This window comes from Equus przewalskii, chromosome 13 (assembly GCF_037783145.1).
Source record: "Equus przewalskii isolate Varuska chromosome 13, EquPr2, whole genome shotgun sequence".
Lineage (NCBI taxonomy): Eukaryota > Metazoa > Chordata > Mammalia > Perissodactyla > Equidae > Equus > Equus przewalskii.
The window spans coordinates 46,608,152-46,629,025 of NC_091843.1; the positions used below are offsets into that span (position 1 = coordinate 46,608,152).

General features: G+C 43.9%; 2 protein-coding genes across 2 annotated transcripts in view; one reads left to right on the plus strand and one right to left on the minus strand.

The window, feature by feature from the left end:
- Window positions 1–9,308: 9,308 nt before the first annotated feature.
- LOC139075211 (WAS/WASL-interacting protein family member 1-like) lies at window positions 9,309–20,760 on the minus strand. The gene is made up of 5 exons (XM_070569996.1): window positions 20,577–20,760; window positions 19,898–20,060; window positions 18,648–19,792; window positions 14,323–14,409; window positions 9,309–12,242 (listed from the first exon to the last, which is right to left on the minus strand). Exons 1-3 carry the CDS (start codon window positions 20,758–20,760, stop codon window positions 18,892–18,894), a joined length of 1,248 nt encoding a protein of 415 aa, XP_070426097.1. The 3' UTR covers window positions 9,309–12,242; window positions 14,323–14,409; window positions 18,648–18,891.
- Window positions 19,891–20,874, plus strand: part of MARCHF3 (membrane associated ring-CH-type finger 3) — a 136,367-nt gene continuing 135,383 nt past the window's right edge. The window contains exon 1 of the mRNA XM_008529948.2: window positions 19,891–20,151. The gene's annotated coding sequence lies outside the window, so the exon portion shown is untranslated. The remainder of the gene's footprint in view (window positions 20,152–20,874) is intronic.

Sequence of the window (20,874 nt, forward strand, 5' to 3'; positions counted from 1 at the left end):
CAGTGTCTTTTAGGGAGCAAGGAGAGGCAAGTTGGTAAAGCACTACAACATAGTGCAGCAAGGGCTGGAACGGAGACATGTATAAAATGGTACAGCAGCCAGATGGGGAAAGTAGCAAGAAGGCTTCACAGAAAATTAGACTTAAACTAGGTTTTGAAGGTTGAATAGAAGCAATGGAGGGGGATTGAGAATGAGAATGTATTAAATATAAATACACCCAGGGTACAGGGGGCCGTAGACAAGATGGCCCACTTGAGTGTCTGAGCATCCTGGTTCCTTCTTCCCTTCTCCAGGCAGAGTGACAGCTGTGTGGCCCCTGTGTCCTAGTGTTGCTGATCCTTCTCCTGGGCCACCACTTGGAAAAGTTCAAAGAGTTTCAGGGTCTGCTGAGCTGAGAGGGGGAGAATCTGTGGGCTGGCGAGACCCAGGAGGTTTGTTCTTTAGGAGCACTTCTTGCCTGAGTATAACCATGTGGTTATAGGTGTATAGGAAGTACAGGGACTTCAACGAAATGACAAATTTCTGACATTAGAATTCCAAACAAGTAAACAAAACTCCATAAGATACTTCCGGGCATTAAAATTAAAGTGTTGGGTGACGCACCAAGAAACAATAGGTGTTACACTCCAAAGGAATACTAGATGACAGAAGGATTGATGGAGATTGGGGAAAGAGGATATTTGGAGGATGTTTTAAAATGAAATGTGTGCTCTCACTTCCCACCAAAGTAACCAGTTGGGGTCACCTGATGTCAAGAGAAAGGGACATAAGTGGGACTCAACAAAAAGCCTAATGTGTGTCCCTGAGTAGGAAGAACGCAATGGCTGAACTCCCTTCTGGGAAATCACATGAGAGATGGGCTAGCAAGCCAATTCTGCTGTAGAGTGAAGGGCAGCTGCTGTTGCTCTGAGTTCATCCAGGGAGAGAACACGTGCGTGTTTCTTTTGATCCAGATGTGGGCTAAACACGAAAGCGGGATGGCTCGGGGGAGGCTTAGGTGCAGGCAGGCCTCAGGAGAAGCCAAGGGAGAACACTGGGTTCCTAGAGGCTGAGGAAGCGAGTGGCTGCTCAAATGGAGAGCATGTTTGCCTGAATCAAGGGAACTGCAGGTGAGACACCACCAGCTGTGAGCACAGTACCCCCAAGAACCTACAAAAGCCTCTGAAATGTGGTCAGCTCTAAATGTTTACCAGGCCCAGAAAGCTGGAGGCCATTTCACAACTTCACCATTCAAGTGACAGCACTCCTGTCCCTCACTTCTCTTGCCTTCTCCCATCCCAACCCCAGATGAATCAGAAGCTGGCAGGAGCAAGGAAAGAAAGACCTTCCCTTTCCACAGTTTTCCATTGGCATATGGCTTCTCATTGGGCTACAAGTATGATAACTTTAAACCAAGTTCTAAGTTTCAATTGTGACATAGGAACAGACAGACTAAATGCAATTTAAAGTGACCATGGGACTTTCAGTTGCCTGAGAATGCTCAAAACAGTCCTGACACTGCCTGTTTGTTGTGTTTTTTTATCCAAAACAGAGTAAGAAGTTTCCCATTGAACACATTTTATAGGGATAGTGAGAGACATAAATAAAGATGCTTTCTGATTGTAGTCCAAAGTATTGATTATATGTGCCTACTGTTGTTTTTACCTATAAATCTTCAATAAATTTACTGATTTGAGAGAGGAATGTAGTCATGTGACTAAGAACCTGGAGACCTTCAGCAATCCCTCTGGTCTACCAGCTGGCAAATCGAAAGGCAGATATTGAGAAATATAGCATCTAAAAGGTAGTGATTATCCCACTGTTGAAAAGTATCAGACAATGTTATGTCACTTATTGTAGTCATCTTCATTCTCTTCCTTTCTGAAATTATGTTTTCAGGGATCAGTTTGTTTATATAAAAAGACGAATTTTGACACAAGCAGCTCATCATAATATTCTCCCACCCCAAAAGGAAATAGTGCTATAAGCTTCTCTTTTTTTTCCTAAGCTAGTGATTTAAAAACGAGTGGAATAAACATTGAGTTTGGGACTGCATATTGCTGTTCTTAGAGCAGTTACAGTGCTGCTTTCTTCCAGATGTCTCATCATAACATTAAAAGGGCTTACTGGAACACAGAACTCTTTGGCCAGTTTATTGCAGGAAGCAGGGGTTCACTCACACTAGGGTTGATTTGTTTGTTTATAATAATGCAGCAACTCATGGAAATCTGACAATAGGACTCATAGTAGGGCCAGGCCTCAGGGAGTAGTCTTAAAGAACCACAGAAACTGAGGCAGCACCCTTTTCATAGGGCCTCAAGCTTCTTTCTTTCCCTGTTCTCTCCTGGTCCACCAGCAACCCTGCTTACTCACAGTATCTGCTTTCTCAAAACTGTAGCTTGCTCATGCCTATCATTTCTGCTGACCTTTATGTTCAGTAATACAGTTGTCTGAGTCTCTCAGCTTCTCTATTCTGAAATCCCAAAAGAATAATTTTACTCAAATTTATAGATAATTTAAACACAAGTTTACAACCAGCGACCCAAGTCATACGTTGGCTGATCAGACCCACAGAATGAGCCACCGTTGGGTCAGGCACCTATCCCTGGCCCAATCAGCTATGGGGACCAAGATCATGTGATATGCGAACCATAGTCACTGCCCACTGAGCAGAGACTGAAAGCATGGCTAGCAATGATCAGTAGTTCTGGTACACATCCAGAAAGTTTAAGAGCATGTCATTCTATCATATGCAAGAGAAGTCAAGAGGAAGAGTTTGGTAACTTCATTCATTTCTTACTCATGGGAGTAATGAGGACTTGAACCAGGGCAATGGGAGTTAGAAAGAGATATCAGGAGACATTTGGGAGTAAGGTTGACAAAACTTCATGATTGACTGGAGGAGTTGGGGTAAGAGTGAGTAGAGAGAAAGCATGGAGTCTGGGATGACTCCCAGTCTTCTTGCTTTGGCTATTGGGTAAATCCTGGTACTTACTATTCCCTGGGACATAGCATAAGAGGAAGGGGAGGTTAGTTTTTGGTTGTGTTTGATGGATGAGAAAGATGGGACGTGGGGAATTTGCCGTGCTTGTGGGACATCCACGTAAAGATTAAAGTTGGAAGTTCAAATCAGAGGTCTGGGCTTGAGGTGCAGATTTGAGATCCCCCAGAAAATGTTTGGAACTACAACATCTGGCATTGAGGAGAAAAGTAGGCTAGAACTAAGCCCTAGGGAATACCAAATTTGACCTCATGGGTAGAGCAAGGGCCAGTGAAGGAAAATGAGAATGAGAGGTGACAGAACTAGGAGTGAGAAAAGTTCATCCAATTTATACTATTTGATGCCTTTCATTATGTGATAGCACCAGGCACTATTCTACGCAGTGGGGATAGAGCAGTCAACAAGATAGCCAAGGTTCCTACTCAGGGGCTTGCATTCTAGAGGGAGAGACGCACAACAAAAATAACACATCAATGGAAAATAGCCGTATCTTGAAAGTCAGAGGAGGAGTTCTTCCCACAGTAGTTGACAGTATCAAATGTCTAAAGAACTAGGATGAGGACTGAAAAGAAGACAGTGGATTTGAAAATTAGAAAATCAGTGCTGTGGTAGGCTGAATAATACAGCGCCCAAAGATATCCAGGTCCTAATCCCTGGAACCTAGAAATGTTACCTTATATGCAAAACAGACTTTGCAGATCCGATTAAGTTAAAGATCTGGAGATGGAGAAATTATCTTGGATTATCCAGGCAGGTACTAAATGTAACAAAAATTGTCCTTTTAAGAGGGAGACAGAGGGAGATTTGACCACAGAAGAGGAAGCCAGAGATATGACAATGGAAGCAAGAGGTTGGAGAGATACAAGAAAGGGGTCATGAGCCAAGGAATGCAAATGGCCTCCAGAAGCTAGAAAAGGCAAAGGAACAGATTCTCTTCTAGAGCCTTCAGAAGGAACAAACTCTGCCAATATCTTGACTTTATCCCAGTGAAACTGATTTCAGACTTCTAGCCTACAGAACTGTTAAGAAAAAACACTTGTGTTGTTTTAAGCCACCAAGTTTGTGGTAATTTGTGACAGCAGCAATAGGAAACTAATACAAATGGTAACTTGACCTTATTGAGAACAATTCTGGTGGGGAGAGTATCCATCTTTCAGGAAGTTTTCAAACATATCTCATTTGACCCTCTAAGGAAAAGCATCAGAGAGAAGAGTTGATGACCTGATTCACTGATTATCTTAACACCTAAAAATGGCAAACCGTGATGGAGAAGTACCATAAACTTCAGACAATCTCAAAAGAGCTGGGCAGCAGACTTTAGGGGTTTCCAGAGTGACCCTGACACTCAAGCGTAAACCATGGCAACCCATCCTAGTCCACAGACACACACTAGACCCAGGGCTCTTATTCACCACATAGACCAGAATACTTCAATATTGTGACCCAAAATTCTGCACCTGACACAGATCTTATCTCTCTCCACTGACAGAGAAATCCATGTTGACTGTTGAGGCACAGTCAACAGAGAATGGCCTCATCTGCCCAGTCTTGAATTTAGGCACTGATGTTTTGCACTTTACCTTCTCATTCAAAAAGAATGACTACAAAAGCCAAAGTACTTCTGAACTCTAAAGACTGGAAGGTCATAAAACTTCAGGAAAAGGCAAATATTAGAATCATACAAAAGATGGAGAAGAACAGCTCATAGAGGCAGTGCCAGCCAGTAGATTAGACACAATAAGAAGAATCCAGCCACAGGCCCACACTGAGTGTCAAAGCTGTCCCTTCCTCATGCCAAAATGTTATGTTTGAACTATTCCTGATGGAAAGCTTTCTACCCTCATAAACAGGGTAGGCCTAATATTGGAATTTTTCTTAATGATTCAGAAACACCAAGAAGTAGACAGGATGTAAGTTAAAGGTAAGTTAAGCCTATGACCTCATTGTTCTACTCACAATGTATAAATATGACCCAACTCCCCTGAGAAACCCTGACGACCCTACTGCAGAATTGCATTGTGTAAGAAGATCCCAGCAAGATCCCCAAGTATTCCTGAAAAGGTCAACCCACTCCCTGCCCACTAAGGCAGGAGAGAGGGAAACCAACCAACCAACCATAGAAAACACTGCCTTAAAAACTGGAGTCAAATGTACAATTGCATCACTGGACTAGGTTAACTATCAGCTGGGAAAATTCCTTATTTCTTTTCCAGGCAAGGGAGGTGTTGTGTCATATGTTCTTTGTTAGGAATGTAATGCTCAGAAGAGAAAATGGGCATCTACTCATAATTTGGGTAATAAAAAGGTGTTAGAAGTTGGGAAAGAATTCCAAGAGGAGCTAAGTTTTAGGATTTAACTCCACCTCCCCTACATTTTCTTTGTAAAGTTATCGTCAAAGTAAGGCCAGCATCACTCTTTTAAGGTCAGAGGAGATTAACACATTCAGAAACCACATATTGTGGGATTTATTCCCATTGTGATTCCTGACTTCTAGTATCAGCCTTTTGTTCTGCATGACGGCTCTCGCCTTGCAAACTAGCAAGATTCCTGAATTTGGCAAGGATCCTGCTCTGTGAAGCATTTTCAAGTTAGTTTTTAGCAATGTCACATTTCTCCAAGCCAGTAAGAAAGAAAACGTTGAGAGGGCAAAGGATGCCACTGAGTTCTCACCTAACAGCACAAAACAACCTCCTAGCTGGCAGGTGCAGGCCAATACATCCAGGTTGATCAAGGCCTTTGAGTTACAATAGTAATTTTTAAAAGTCTTTACCATACCATGTAACTTTAATAGATAAAACATAATTTAGATATTCCGCCTTTTGCTCTATTCATTTAAAGTGGTGTTTTCTATTTTTATATGTGTGACTACATGGATAATACAATATTGTATTCTTGATATGTTTTATAACTTGTACACAAAGTGAGGCCAAAAGATGCCTTCAAGAGAAATAAAGGACACTGCTGTCATTCTCAGTAAATTTTCCAGGAGGAGGAAAAAAGGGTGGAACAGATGATTACAAATACTTAGGAAGAAGCATCACTTTGCCAATGGTGCAGAGCCTACAATTATGTGCAATTGCCTACTTAGACTTTTTATTTTTGCTGAACATTGAAAAAAGCTAAATGATAGGGAAGAGAAAAGAGAAGGGGGGAAATTTAAACATTCGATGTAAGGCATTCATTTAAGTGGAGATGTTGCCTCACCATAAGGGGGCAGTTAAGAGTTTGATAGTCCCTCTGCCATCCTATGGTCAAATCATTTTTTTTTAAACCATGGATTTGGGATCCTTATAAATCTTCCTTATTATTTTGAAAACAAGAATGGTTCCTCCTGCTCACAAAACATGATCACTTTTCATTGATATTTTTTAATGCTCTGACTGGTTTTGCATACTTGGAAAAGATAAATCTTCAACCCTTGGAAAGAAATCTTCTTTTTCCTCCCTGATTTCCAAATCCATCATACAATCCTTTCTCTCACTGACAGCATCATCAGATAAGCAGACGTGCCTTGCTTGCTGAGAAGTGTGCAGTGATTTTCAGCAGGAACAAGAATGTAGTTAGAGACCCAGACTAAGACATATTCAGTGCACATTACAAATTCTTTTCAGTTCTGTCTTGGATGTGTCCTGCAGTCTCAATTTGACTGTGGGACTCATTCAGAGCTGACTCTTCCCAAATCAGGTATCCTAGAGAGGAGAGAGAGGTGTCCTTCAGGACTTGGGCTGCAACAGGTGATGTGAAGATATGAGACTAGATGGATGCAGGGCCTTGGCCTCTTCAGATTCCTAGGGCCTCCTCCACCCCTCAAATTGGAGATGATTTTACACTAGAATTGGCACTCTGGGGAGAGGGAGGCAAATTTGAAGATAAGCAAACCACAGAACCACTCAGAGGCATCAGAGAATGGAGTTTGAAATTCTACAACAGCACAGATTTTTTTCTTGCTCCCTCTCGTCATTTATAAGTAAAATGTGGAACAAGAGAAGGGGAATAACGGTTACATTACCTAGAGTTACACAGCATTTTCTATTTTTCCCCAACTTTTATTTTTAAAATATATATATTTTATTATATTCTTTCAGCAATCCTGTGATATAAATAGGGCCGGTATTATTACCCTTGAGACCAGAGAACAGTGAGGCCCAGAAAGAGGAAGCGACCTCCATCAGGTCATGCAGTGAGTCAAAGACAGCCCAAGGAGTAATACCCAGTTCTGCTCTCCTTTAATCCAGAACATTTACCCTATTGGCTTTAAGCATCTATTTCCTCCTTCATTTAGTGGTCCTCTTTCAAACATGATCCCTCACCAACTGTGGAGTGAAGATGGATCCATGTTCAGAGTTGCAGAGAACTATTGTTTAAAAGTCCCCAAGGGACCTATTTCCACTGCTTACCTGCAAAGACAATGTTTGGACTTGTTATGGAAGTCCCTCAGGTGTCTGCTGGGATTCCTCCCACCTGAGACTGCTATAATTAGCTCTGCTAACAACTGTGATTGAACATGGTTTATTGTAGTCATTGTTCACTGACATGCACAGATAACAGTCACATCACAGCAAGTGGTTTACTAAATGGTGTTCCCTGCTTGGTTAAACTCATGTAATGCACTTGTCAGGGACACTGTTCCTAGACTCTGCTAGCAGCCGGCAGTGTCATTGCCACACTTTCCAAAGCCCACAAAGGAGGCCATAACAGATCCCCAGGCAGTAGGAGAGACTAATTCTATTTTGACCTTGCTCAGGATCTGGCTGCCCCTCCTTCTTATGGAAAACCTAGGTGTGGCCTTGCATGATTAAGAGAAAAGGCAGTCTCTGTCTTCCTGATCCTTAAGACTCCCATGGTTTCAGATCTTCCCTGCAAGAACACGTCAGTGACAGTTATAATGTGTGGTACATTCAGCCTGTTCTTGTCAGAGACTGTGCTCTTATTAGAAGCAAAACAAAGTGGTGCTTATGAACACCTGCTGGTGAGGACCAAGCCAGGAGGCAGTGTGGGTGCTGGATGGGAGGTGTTGCCCTGGCAGTAAATCCAAGTTGCTCACACCAAAGGAAGTGTTTCTAGGGAAGCTATCTGAGCAAGAGGTAAATACTTAGTCATTCAAACAGGCGATAAATAACTGCTTCATCTCCAAGAAGGGAAGGTCTGATTCCAAAGAAGTCACAAAATGATGGGATAGCATTTCTCTTTTCAATCCACCTTTTATTCACAATCTACATTCCTCTGTTAAGAAATGTAAGAGTCTGTAATCAAACCCTTTTTGGCAAGGTGTTAAAGAGCTACAATTTGGCTGCTTGGTGTTATTTCAACAATAGTTTTTATATTATGATTCTAAATTACAAAAAAGGACCATAGCCCTTCTGTGGTCTAAAATACTGTGTTGTATATATCCTGTGCCCTCTCACCTACTCCCCAATGTCACCAAGTTTTATGATTCTACTTAAACGTTTTCTCAAATTTGTCTCATTCCACTGCTCAGTGCTGTAGTCATAGTTGAGGGCTTCATCATCTCTTGCCTACACATTGCAATAGCCTGGCCTCCTAACTGGTCTCCTCTGCTCACTGCTCTCCCAACTCATCTCCCATCTACCTCATCACCACCTCCAATTATGCTTACAAATCACAGGCCTGATCAGACCACTCGCAAACCCATCATGGCTTTCCATTGTCTACAAAAACGAAAACCAAACTACAGAACTTAGCATGGCAGTAAAAACCCTGCATCTAGCCCCTAGTACTGTACCCTTCATGTATCCTAAACTCCATCTATTCTAGATAACTTGCCCTTACATGAAAGCACCATCACTTTGACTCTATCATTGAGCATGCCTTCCCTCCTTACAAAAGTCACCCTTTTTGATTCAGCTCAAATGCCATTTCCTCCAGGAAATTTTCCACCACTTTCTTACAGTTCAAATTAGTTAATCATTCTTTCCTCCAAGTTCATATAGCGTCATGTATATATATTTCGTTGAGATATAATTCACATACCATACAATTCACCCATTTAAAGTGTATAATAATTTTTTTTAGAATAGTCACAGAGTTGCACAACCATCACAATTTTAGAACATTTTAATCACCTCAAGAACAAACCCTATACTGATTAACAGTCCCTCACCATCACTGCCTCCCCACCTCCCAGCCCTAGATAACCACTAAACTATCTCTATACATTTGCCTATTCAGGACATTTCATATAAACGGAATCATACAGTATGTGGTTCTTTGTGACTGGCTTCTTTCACTTAGCATAATTTTTTCAAAGCCCATCCGTGTTGTAGCATGTATCAGTACTTCATTTATTGCTAAATAATAGTCCACTGTATAGATATACCATATTTTATTTATCCATTTATCAGTTGATGGACATTTGGGTTGTTTCAACCTTTTAGCAATTATGAATAATGCCTCATATACACTTAGATTATCATTTAATATGTGTGGCTTAGTACTATAGGGTTTTTGTTGTTTGTTTGTTTGGCCTGTGTCTGTTTATCACTTGATTATAAACTCCTTGTGAACAAAGCCCATTATTTTCACTCTTTAATCTCCACATAACAAGCATTCAATAAATGTTTGACAGATGTATGAATGGGCAGATATTATAGGTTCTTACTGTGTTGATTACCATACAAGGTACTAAAAATAAAAACATTAGAGTGGATTCAGTAAATTTACCCAGTAAATTATAACATTCAAACACTTATGGTTCTTAAATAAACTTTAATCTCTGCACTATTTCCTAGAATTCCACAGATGGATACTACAGTTGATTATTTCATGGCGGCAGTTCGTTTGCTAATAAGAGTTGTGAACTGGGTGGACAGAGGCCTGGAAGATGCCAGACTTTTTCTTCTGAATTGACTTCACAGTGTCTTGTTGCTCTTGACTTGACTGAGGCTATTATTCTAGTCTAGAGTGGTGGTTCTCAACCCTGGCTGAGCATCAGAATCCTCAATGGAGCTTTTTCATTATCTGGGTCCCACCTCCCAGATTATGATTTGGTAGCTTGGGTAGGGGCCCAGGTGCTCACGTGTACTAAAAGCTGTAAAGATGTTTCTGATGCATAGCCAGGTTCAACAATTCCTATTTCAAAAGTTGCCCTGAGGTTAGAAAGAATCTTACAGGGGCCGGCTGGTGGCACAGCGGTTAAGTGCACACGTTCTGCTTCGGCGGCCTGGGGTTCCCCAGTTCAGATCCCAGGTGCGAACATGGCACCGCTCATCAAGCCATGCTGTGGTAGGAGTCCCACGTATAAAGTAGAGGAAGATGGGCATGGATGTTAGCTCAGGGCCAGCCTTCCTCAGCAAAAAGAGGAGGATTGGCAGAAGTTAGCTCTGTGCTAATCTTCCTCAAAAAAAAAACAATAATAATAATTTAAAAAATTAAAAATTAAAAAAAAGAAAGAATCTTACAGAGCAAGTATGAGCACTTTACTCCTGGAGAGTATTTTACTCATCCTGGGATCACGCCCATTGATACTACCTAACATTTATACAGCACTTTTTATTTGGAAAGAGCTTTGCAGTCATCTTTTATTAGCTAGGTTTGAATGCTGGGTGACCTTGTACAAATCACATAATCCCTTCGTGTCTCAGATTTTCTCAAATGTAAACTGTAGGCAGTAATACTGACCCACCCCCAAGGGGTGCTGTGGAGACTAATGAGGGACTGCAAGGCACTCAGCAAACATAAAAATGTTCCATGATGCTTATTAGACAGGTATGAAGTCCTACTCACAGCCTTTTAAAATGAAACAAATACCCAAACAAACTCTGAAACAAGCCTTCCTGCAACCTTCATCATCATCTGACAAGATCTTTTCCAAGCACCAAAGTACAGCAATTCCCCCTTTCCACCAAGACTAATAAACAGGCATAATCAGCAGTCATAAAGAAAGACAGAACTAATGATGGCAGCAAATAAACATATAAAACAGTCCTGAAATATAGTTTGTTAACCTTCTCATTTATCATTCATAACGCAATTAGAGATTATATCTATAAATACACTCTTCTGAAAAATATTCTTAGAAAACATTTGTGCATGTTCACACAGCCTTTAAGCTGACGCTACATACTCACTGTTGATATTAAGCCTGAAGTTGTTTTCTAGTTTGCTAGATGGTTAGATGGTTTTTACATGGCTATATTTAGCATCTTCTCATCTCCCCCATGTGGCTGAAAGAATATATGGTAAAAATGAGACCTATCTCAAGTTAGGAATAGGTGAGAATGAGGAGGCAGAGGAAGAGTCTCCAACCTTGGAACCAGAGACAGGTCTTGTAAGGATGATGACCCACGACTAAAGGCTCATTTGCACTATATTTTCAGCTTGTTGGAAAAGGGAGTGAGAAAATAGACATGGTTTTCCATTTCACTTTGAAAGGGCCACAAAAGTTTCAAGGGCCAGGTCCAATTATATATTCCAGTTCATTTACAATTGAATGGTTTCTGTGACTATGAATGAGAATTCGTGCCTACACACCCACCATAACTGATTTGAGCCATAAATCCTAAGCAAGCATGACCTTTCTGGGGCCACTTGACCTTGACCATGCTCTTTCCTCTTTGGGCTCCTGAGGGTTTGAGTTTTATTCCCAAGGGCAGTTGTCTGCTTTGATTAAGCACAGGACCTGATAACAATTAAATTCTATCAACCAAATATTTATTGAGTACTTATGTCTGTGGATAATACTGTAGTGCTTACTGTGGAGGCTACCAAGAGTTCCTTGAGGTGCTTACTGGGGTTGCTATAACTGGATGACCTTGGGTCCTTGAGTCAGGACAAGACCAACAACCTCCCCAGAGGGACTCCCAGGTTTTGGTCAGTTAACATGCTGGTTTCTTGGGGACTCCTAAACGGGCCTCCAGCAGACACCAAGTTGAAATGTCATTTAACTTCTCATATGACATTTTTCTACCTGTGATATCCCATTAGATCTCGATCAGAATTCAGAAGTTCCTGTGAAAAGAGCCTCTGTGCAGGGAGGCTCATTGATCGGGGAAATATCTATTATGCATAGTTATTGTTTTTTAAATAAGGTTAATTCCAGCATGTTTCCACCTCAACAATCTCTGAGAGTCTCAGCAATTTTGTTGAACATCTTAAGGGGAGAAAGATCCACATAGGCTTCATTTCAATAGTTAGGAGAAATTAATGCTAATACATGCCTTCAATGGGATTCACTTAGGTATCCTGAACACTTTCTTCCATCAATGTGGAAAATCCCCGGAAGTATGCATTGTAGCTTTTTCCTCTGTAAAGAGATTTAAATGGTTACAATAAGTTGTATGATTTCCTCTGGGTCTTTCAAAGTCCTGTTTTCTCTGTATCTCAAGGTAAGCCTCCCTGCTTTGCAGATCTAGAAGCTGAGACATCATGAATTGGTTTCATCATGTTCCTCAGCGAAACACAGGCCACTGTGTCCCAGCCCATTGCTCTCCTTGAAATGAAAGGAAAAGTCATGACATTTTAAGAGAGAGGAGAAATCAGGTACAATACTCTGTTCTAGTGCTTGTCTGCCATATCTTTCATAGAGGATCCTTAAGATCTTAGATGAAATTTAATCATCCTTACATGTTAACTTTACTTTCTTTCAACTTCCTAAAAAACAAACAAACAAAAGCACAGAGAAACACTCAACCATTTACTCACTAATCCTCATGACTTGGGTCATAAAATACAATCTGGGCAAAGCCAAACAAGGCACTAGAGGGCTGAGAGACAAGGAGAATGCTGTGTGTTGGGTTTAGGATTTTGAAATGCCCCATTGTGGTGGTTTCCCATTTGTCTTCATGCAGAAGGTCAACATTGGTCTATCATTTATAGCAGATATTTGCTCTAAAGGAAGACTTCTTTGACTGATCATGGACAGGCATTTAAAAAAAACAAAACTCTTCCACAAAACCAGATCAATGAGAAGCATCCTATTTAACAGACGTTAAAATTTTCACTGTTTTAATTTTTATGTCACCAAAGTATCCACCCACCCCTTTAGAGCGTCTCTTTATTTCTTTATAGGAAGATTTAAATAAGCAATCTGTTTCCTTTCTAAATATTTTTGGGTTAACAATAACACTTCTCTCACTTGAATTTTGTCCTGATGATTAAACAGTAAAATGCTAATTGGTAGCCTGTATCTCAAGAGAAAAAGCTATTTCTTGATGGTCAAAAGCTGAGATGAAGATCTTATAGGGCGCTAAGATAAATGGGTTAGGTTGCATGCTAAGGGGAAGGGATTAAGGACCAAATTGACTTAACTCCAGAGAGAGATTCTGGTTTAGTGGAAAAACTAAGCTGAGATCAGAATGTATTAAAGATACTCACAAGACTAAAGTTTTCGAAATGCAGGCATTTGTTATTAATTGTAGGGCAGAGAAAATTGGGAAAAACATCCTTTGTCTTTTTGGCCTGGAGATGACTTTAGACATAACATAACTTGCATGTTAAGAAATTATTTTTGTTTCCCTCCTATCTACTTTTTATTTCTGGAAAGACATTGAGCAAGGGTAAGGGGCATATTATTAGATGGGCATCCTGAGTACACTGTCCAGAATCTGCACTCCTTCTTCCCATAAGTATCCATGAGGAAGTCAAGAGCGGGCCTTTCAAATTCCACATCTGTCAATTATTAACTACATGATTGTGAGCAAGTCTGAATCTCTAAATGCTTTAGTTTAAGCATCCATTTAAGGAGTGATAATAATAATACGTATCTCATCAGAATGCTGTGAAGGTTAGAAAAGCCAATGTATGAGAAAACACCTGGAGACTAAGCATATATTAGCACTCAGTACATGTTAGAATAATGAGCAAATGGGAGAAGTCAGAGATGAATCCAGCCCCACTGCCCACAAGCTAAAATCTATACATTTAGCTGGGCATTCAGTGTCCTGGAAAATGTGCTCCTATTCACTCTCCAGCCCTTTTTCCACAACTGCCCTGCTGTAGGCTAACATTTTCCAATACACCTTAAATTTGTCCAGCTTCGTGTCTGTGTCATTCCTACCACCCTCAGCCTCCGTTTGCCCAAATTCTACCCATCTCTCAAGGGCCTCAAATCCCACTGTCTCCAGGAATCCTAGGCGACTCATCTTCTCCTCCTCTAAACCCTGGTCCTTGATGTCTAGAGCACTCCTGGAAATATAATATATGAGTGCTTATTGCCCCAGCAGACTGCAAGTTGCTGCAAGGCAGAGGCCATGTATATAGCAGATACCTCTGTGTACCACAAACCATCGGGCCTTGCCAAGAGTAGGTGGTGAATAGACTTGTGATTGAATGGATGCACGATTTCTCACCCTGTCACTGTTGTGCTCTTGGACAAAACACTTTACCTTTTCAGTTTCAGTTGCCTCAGCTATGAACAGAGGATAACAGCATGGATGCATTCCCCAGGTGTGCTTTGAAGAATAAGCCAATGACTGAAAAGCAATTTGAAAATGTAAAATGAAATGCTATATATAAATGTTACATAATCAAAATCATTTCCCTCTGTATTATGTTTTATTTGGCTTTATATCTTGGAATCCTTTGTGGGTTTCAGAATTTCACAGATGCAGTACCATCCACATTAGCACCTAAATTCTCTTGAGTAATAAACGATTGTGTGTATTATAGCTCATGGCTACTTTTCCCTGGCATACTTACAAGCAAATGTCATAATTTGGGGTATTCATAACTAAAGGTACAATTCATTTCTAAGGGATAATCCATTTTTTTCTTTGGCTGGCCAGTTATCGTTCCCATATCGCTGCCTCAAGGGAAGTAATTTCCATTAAACCCAAAATCCAGACAATGATCACACTATTTAGAAGCCCAACTCTGCCAGGAGCTTACAATCTGAGACCTGGAAAGTGGTTTGGGGTTTTGAAGCACTGATTGTTTCTATGGTCCTTTTTGTCCCAAACTGAATCCCTCATTTGCCTTTTTGTAATACATGTGTTCCCAAGCGCTCACAGCAGCCTGATTTCCTAGGTACCAGGAAAAGCTGGGTTAGCCCCTTCCACATGAAAGCAAGGGTATCATTTAGACCAATGATATTTAAAATGCTATTTTCTCTCTTAATATGTTCAAGAAAGAGGTTCCTATAGAAAAATAAAGTTTCTTAGAAATCTCCAGTACCTATAAAAAGAGACTTTTGGGGGCCAGCCCAGTGGCATAGCAGTTAAGTTTGCACGCTCTGCTTTAGCAGTCCATGGTTCGCCGGTTCAGATGCTGGTGTGCAGACCTACGCACGGCCCATCGAGCCATGCTGTGGCAGGCGTCTGACGTATAAAACAGAGGAAGCTGGGCACGAATGTCAGCTCAGGGCTAATTTTCCTCAAAAAAAAAGGCTTTTGACTTTTAGTGCATAGCAGGATATTATTCCTAGAATAGTCCTTCTACACAGATAGAAACTGAAGACAAAAAGAACGCAGTGACACCTTAGGGTGGTAATGAGGATCAAGTGAGTCATTAGATGAAAAGGCTTAGAACAGCACACAGCACATAGTAAGTCCTCAATAAATATTAGAGGTTATTACCGGCAGAGGGCCCACTATGAACCCAACCCTGTGCCAGGAGTTACTTAGAGCTTCTTGCTTCAAATTCAAAACAAGCCAATGAGACAAACCTAATCCCTACACCCTTCACCTTTCTGGCTCAGAGAAGCTAAGCAACTTGTGCAAGGTCTCAAAATTAGGAAGCAGTTTGTTTTAGTTTTATTTATTTATTTTTTAAAGATTGGCACCTGAGCTAACAACTGTTGCCAATCTTTTTTTTTTGTTCTTTCTGCTTTTTTCTCCCCAAATCCCCCCAGTACATAGTTGTATATTTTAGTTGTGGGTGCTTCTAGTTGTGGCATGTGGGACGCCACCTCAACATGGCCTAATGAGTGGTGCCATGTCTGCGCCCAGGACCCAAACCCTGGGCTGCTGAAGCGGAGCACGAGGACTTAACCACTCAGCCACAGGGCCGGCCCTGTTTTGTTTTATATCAGGCCATTTTTCCAAGACCATTCTAGTCTTTCATCAGACTTGTCTTTACATAGTGGCATGCATTTTTAAGAAGTCTGATGCAGTTTTTCTTCCGGAGCATGTATGACGAAGAAATGCCATGTTTTTGTGGAATAAAAGCTTCCCTTCCCCACCTACTTCTGTTATCACATTTTTACTTAGTTAAACCTGTGGCAACATAACTCTCATATGGGGCAGTTGCACCGTCATTCAAATGCAGTGAGATATCATTGTTTTGTGGGTGGTATCACCGTGGCTGCAGATATTGGGCCAGAGTAATCTCTCTGCTACAAAAATATCTCCTAGTTGTGATGTACAAACTAACATCATACTTTAGTTTGCCAAAAACACCTACATGATATTTTGTAGTCTATACAGCAATTAATAGTTCAAAGTACATTATCACTAGTTCTCTCTCCTAGCTCTGTGAAATTAACTAGAAGTACTGCTGCAGTTTCACAGATGGAAACTAAGGTATGGGAAGGTTAATGGCTTGCCCAAGGTCTTACAATGTACCCATGGCATAGCTGGTATTAGAATCTGCTGCTTCTGATTGCACTTGTTTGCTAAGGTCTTTAGCTCAACCTGTTCAAATTCTGAATAATTTTCAAAGTGAATATATATTGAAAGAGGTGGTCAAAATGGGAAAGAGGGAAAAGTACCACTCACTTAAGCAAAGCTTCTGAAACATTGGTAATCAAATAATAAAGACTGTGAGGGCCCTTTTCCTTCATTTCCATTTATGGAATGAAAGGACAATAATCCAATGAGATTAAAATGAATAGAAATTGCAAGTGCAAACAGGAATTGTTCAGACCACACTATTTTCCCATTTCAACATCATTTTGTTCTCCTTTTTGGCAGTCAGTACTGCTATAAATGACATGCATTTGCAGTGCTTTGTAACCATTGTCACAGTGTCCCCCTTAAGCAGATAAACACAGTGGACCAATTCCGCCACTGCTGTTTTATGGCCAAGGAAGCAAGGGTAAACAGAGGTTAAGTGACTGCCAGGGGCACTCACCATGCCAGCTGCTCAGATTAGAATCCATGGCTCCTATCAGTCACACCCTATTGAAATTTAGAAGGTCCCAAATATTGTTTCAGTGTCAGAGATGGGTAACAGTGCCTGAAGGCAAATTTGCTCACCATTCACAAAGGGATCAGCCCTGCTTCCATGGTCCCACCTCGATCTTCTCATTCCCAAGCCATTCCACAAACTTCCTTATCTCTTTGAAAGACAGAAATTTCCTTTGGTGGAACAGGTTAGAACTAAACAAACGACTTCCACATACAGATTTCCCTGGTTTTGTGTTTGTTTCATACAGACAGGACTGCAATAAGTTCTTGGACAAGTAACAGACCTCATTTTCCCTTGTAGGATATGCAGATGGCCTAAACTCAAGAAGAGATCCTAAGGGGGACTGGCAACCAAAGGAATAAGCCTTTGTTCAAGGAAAGCTTTTGTCAAATATCAATTACAAGAGAAGATGGTGTGGAAATATGAATGTAGTCTAGATGTGCTCTGTCCCTTCCACATCATCCATTCTGTAAAAGAAAATGAGACCAGTTACTTGACCAAGAACCCATGGGCGATCATGTCCACATGAAACAAACAAATGGAAAACCTTGGAAATTGGGACATGGAAGTCAGTTGTTTAGTTCTAATTTCATGAATAGAAATTTCCTATTTCCTTTTTTCATTATCTAACATAAATACTACAGCAAATACAGTCAACAGCCAGTGTTTGGCTCTTATTACCAAGGTGACTTTTAAAATAATCATCAGCATCTGTGAAAAACCTTCACAGGGTGTTAATATGATAAACACTGTTGGCAAACTTTTTGTCTAGTTATATCCAGGAGTGGGGGGGGGGGCGGAATCCAAGGAAATATATTTTTCCCCTTGTCCCCCGATCCTAACCTGGGGAGAGACCTGGTGTATATTCATTCCATTCATGTGATCTACATCTAATGCCTTCTGGGCAGAGGCCATTCTCCCAGGCCACTCAGCAGCTTGCTAAGCAACCCTTGGAACTGAATGGAATGGTCTCCCTCACCTGTCTCAGTCTTTTGGTTCACTAGATGAGGAAGGGTTAAATATGCACAATTTCTGCATCACTAACCACTTTTTCAGGGCCTAGTAAGGACTGTCCAGATCGTGATTTTCTTGCCCTTCTGACAGCCTGCCTTATGACCTTTCCCCACTGAGACAGGGAGCTGAGGAGATAAAATGTGAAACTCAGTCCAGGCCAGAGCTCACCTCAGAGCTGCAGCCTTCCCTGCTGGAGGGGCCATTTCACTCCTTTTCAAGCCACAGGCCATCTGCCTTCCTTCTTGCCAATGACCCTCATCAGAACTTACTCTTGAGAGAGGAGCTACAGATACAGGCCCTCATGAGGGCCAGGCAGCCATTGAAACAACACCTGCAAAGATTCATACTCCGTCACATATGATATCCTGAAGTTACCCACGCTGAGAGACTAAAACCTTTAGGACATCTGGGATCTGAGGGAGACAAGGGTCAGTGGTAAAGGTGTCAGATACCAGGAAGCTTGACCCCTTTCCTGCCATGCATACCTTCATTTTACTAACATGGGTTGGGTGCCTACCTACGGCAAGTGCAGTTTCAGGCACACAGAGGCCACTAGGCACCTACAGCTTACCATGTAGGGCTTGCTACCATTCTAGGTCTCAGCCTGGAAAGTGACACCCAGCTCTTGGTTTTTTGGCTCTTTACACCCACAGCTACGTAGGTATGTGCGCTGCAACCAAGGTAAGGGTTTAAAACCCGCCGAAGGGCTCATCCGCTGACAAAAAGAGCAGCTCTGACCCGGCCGCCGGGAAGGGCAGAGCCCACAAAGCCTTCTTCCGGGGCTACTCCGCCGCGAGTGACCCAGCGAGCTCAGGCTACCCCCACGCCCGCCGCTCCGCAGGTCTCTGAGCTCGGTCCAGGGGCTTCCGAACGCGAAGGGGGCGAGAACGTGCAGGGGGACAGACTGGCTCGCTCTGTGGCATTCCTGCCCGCGAAGATGGACTGTCCTGGCCTCTCTGGCGGACCCAAAGGACAGCAGCAGGAGTTCCCACTGCTGCGATGCCACACCGCAGGGCAGCCCGACCGGAGGAAGGGTCTGGCGGTTTCCGGCGTCGTCGAGCGCCCGAGCCGCCCTCTCGCCCCCTGGCTCTGCGAAAGTGCCCGGGGCGCCTGGGGTCGGGAAGCACGGTCCCCGCTGCCGGGGGTGTAGAGAGCAGGGGGGAGGAGCGGGCGTGCAAGGAACTTTCCGGAGGTGTGCGGAGTCCGAGGTTTCTTTCGGGGATCACCACCAGACCGCAATCAGAACCTATCCGGAGAGCTCGGGGCTCCCAATTCCGGGCCCGGGCCTCCACCGGTGCTGGGTGATCTGGCTCGGGACTCACCCTCTTTGGGTCTCGGTTTCTTCCGACTGCGGGGGCTCCTGTAGGGCCGCCCAGCTCCGCGCCTCCTGCGGGCGCCAGGTGTGGGCGTTGTCCACCCCTTCTCGGCCGGCGCTGCTGTTGGGCTTCTCGCCCACGGCACACGGCGGCTCCGGGGGCTCTGGGCAGCCCCAGGCCTCTCTCACTCACGGGCTTGTCCAGGCCGCCACTTCCCTCCGGCAGCGCCGGGGTCGCGCCGCAGCCGCCCCAACACCCCCCGCCCGCAGCCCGGGTTCCCCACCGCAGCCAACTTGCCGGCCGCCGGCGCTTCTCCCAGCCAGCCCTCCGCCGCGGGCGATTGGACAGCGGCGGCGGGGCGGAACCGGGTGCTCGGCACCACCCGCGGCCGCCCGGGGCCCTGGAGAGACCGCGATTGGCTGCGGTCTCCGCCAGTCATGGGCTGAGGGGCGCCCCGCCCCGCAGGGCCGTCCCGGGGCTGGCTCCGCCCGGCCCGCCGCCTGACCCCGCCTCCCTCAGGAGCCCGGTCGGCTCAGCCAGGCGATCTGCCTCAGTCGCTGAGCAGGTCGGTGAATTGTCAGAGCGCTCGGGGCGGCTGCTGAGCCTGGGCGGCCGCCGGGCTTCTGCTCCCTCTGAGGTGCTTGCCCGAGCCAATGTGCCCGGGTCAGCTAAGGCGAGAGCAGTCGCCGGTTCGGGGCAACTTGGGATTCAGGACCCGCAGCAGGGGCGTCGGATTGCGATCGGGACTCGGCGAGGAGGGTGAGTGGCCGCGCGCAGGGCGAGCGACTCCTCTAAGCGCAGTTCAGCGAGCAGGGGGACTGGACGCGTCCGGGCGCGCTTCGGTCCGTCGGTCCGAGCGTGGCCGCTGTGGGGAGGTCAGGGCTGGGCGGAATTTACTCCTTGCCAGTATCCCCGCTCCTGAACTTCTTGTTTCAAAGCGTAGCAACTCGGCCCGGGACGCGGCTCTGCGTTCGCGCGAACTTGGCGTGTTGTGATTGCCATCATTAGCTGGGGCCTGGAGACGCGTCCCCTCGCCCTCTGCGGCGGCGACACGCGCGCTGGGGGCGGCCTCCGTGCCCAGTGGTGTAGGGACAACAGTTCCTAGATGGCTTGCAGACGGGTTCCTAAAAAATTAACCCGCGCCGGAGCCGGTGCGGAGCAACAACCCGGCGTCCCTGTCTGACCTGTGGCCTGAACCAGCGCTCGTCGTATTCGGGGTGGGTCTTCAGGGATCAGAGAACCTGAGTGACCAGCCAGGTTCTGTAACAGGGGCTTCAGTGCTTTGCGATTATTCCTTTGAAAGGAATTGACGACGTGGATATTAAACTTTGCCAAGTAATTACTTTCGATTAGCGCTTGAATCCGCATCCTTCCTGAGGTGCCAGGACCTCCACATCCACCTGCAAGGTGTGTCTGAAGGACTTCGTTAGGACCAGGGGAGAGCTACTGTCTGTCCCAGTGCCCGGAGCCCCGGGAGAATCC

Bases quoted from the DNA above. Each gene is read 5' to 3' on its own strand.
- LOC139075211 (XM_070569996.1), bottom strand. From the start codon at position 20,760: ATGCGGATTCAAGCGCTAATCGAAAGTAATTACTTGGCAAAGTTTAAT. The intron at 20,061-20,576 runs GTCAGACAGGGA...CTCTCGCCTTAG, and splicing joins AGCGCTGGTTCAGGCCACAG to CTGACCCGGGCACATTGGCT. The intron at 19,793-19,897 runs GTCAGGCGGCGG...CGGTCTCTCCAG, and splicing joins GGGCTCCTGAGGGAGGCGGG to GGCCCCGGGCGGCCGCGGGT.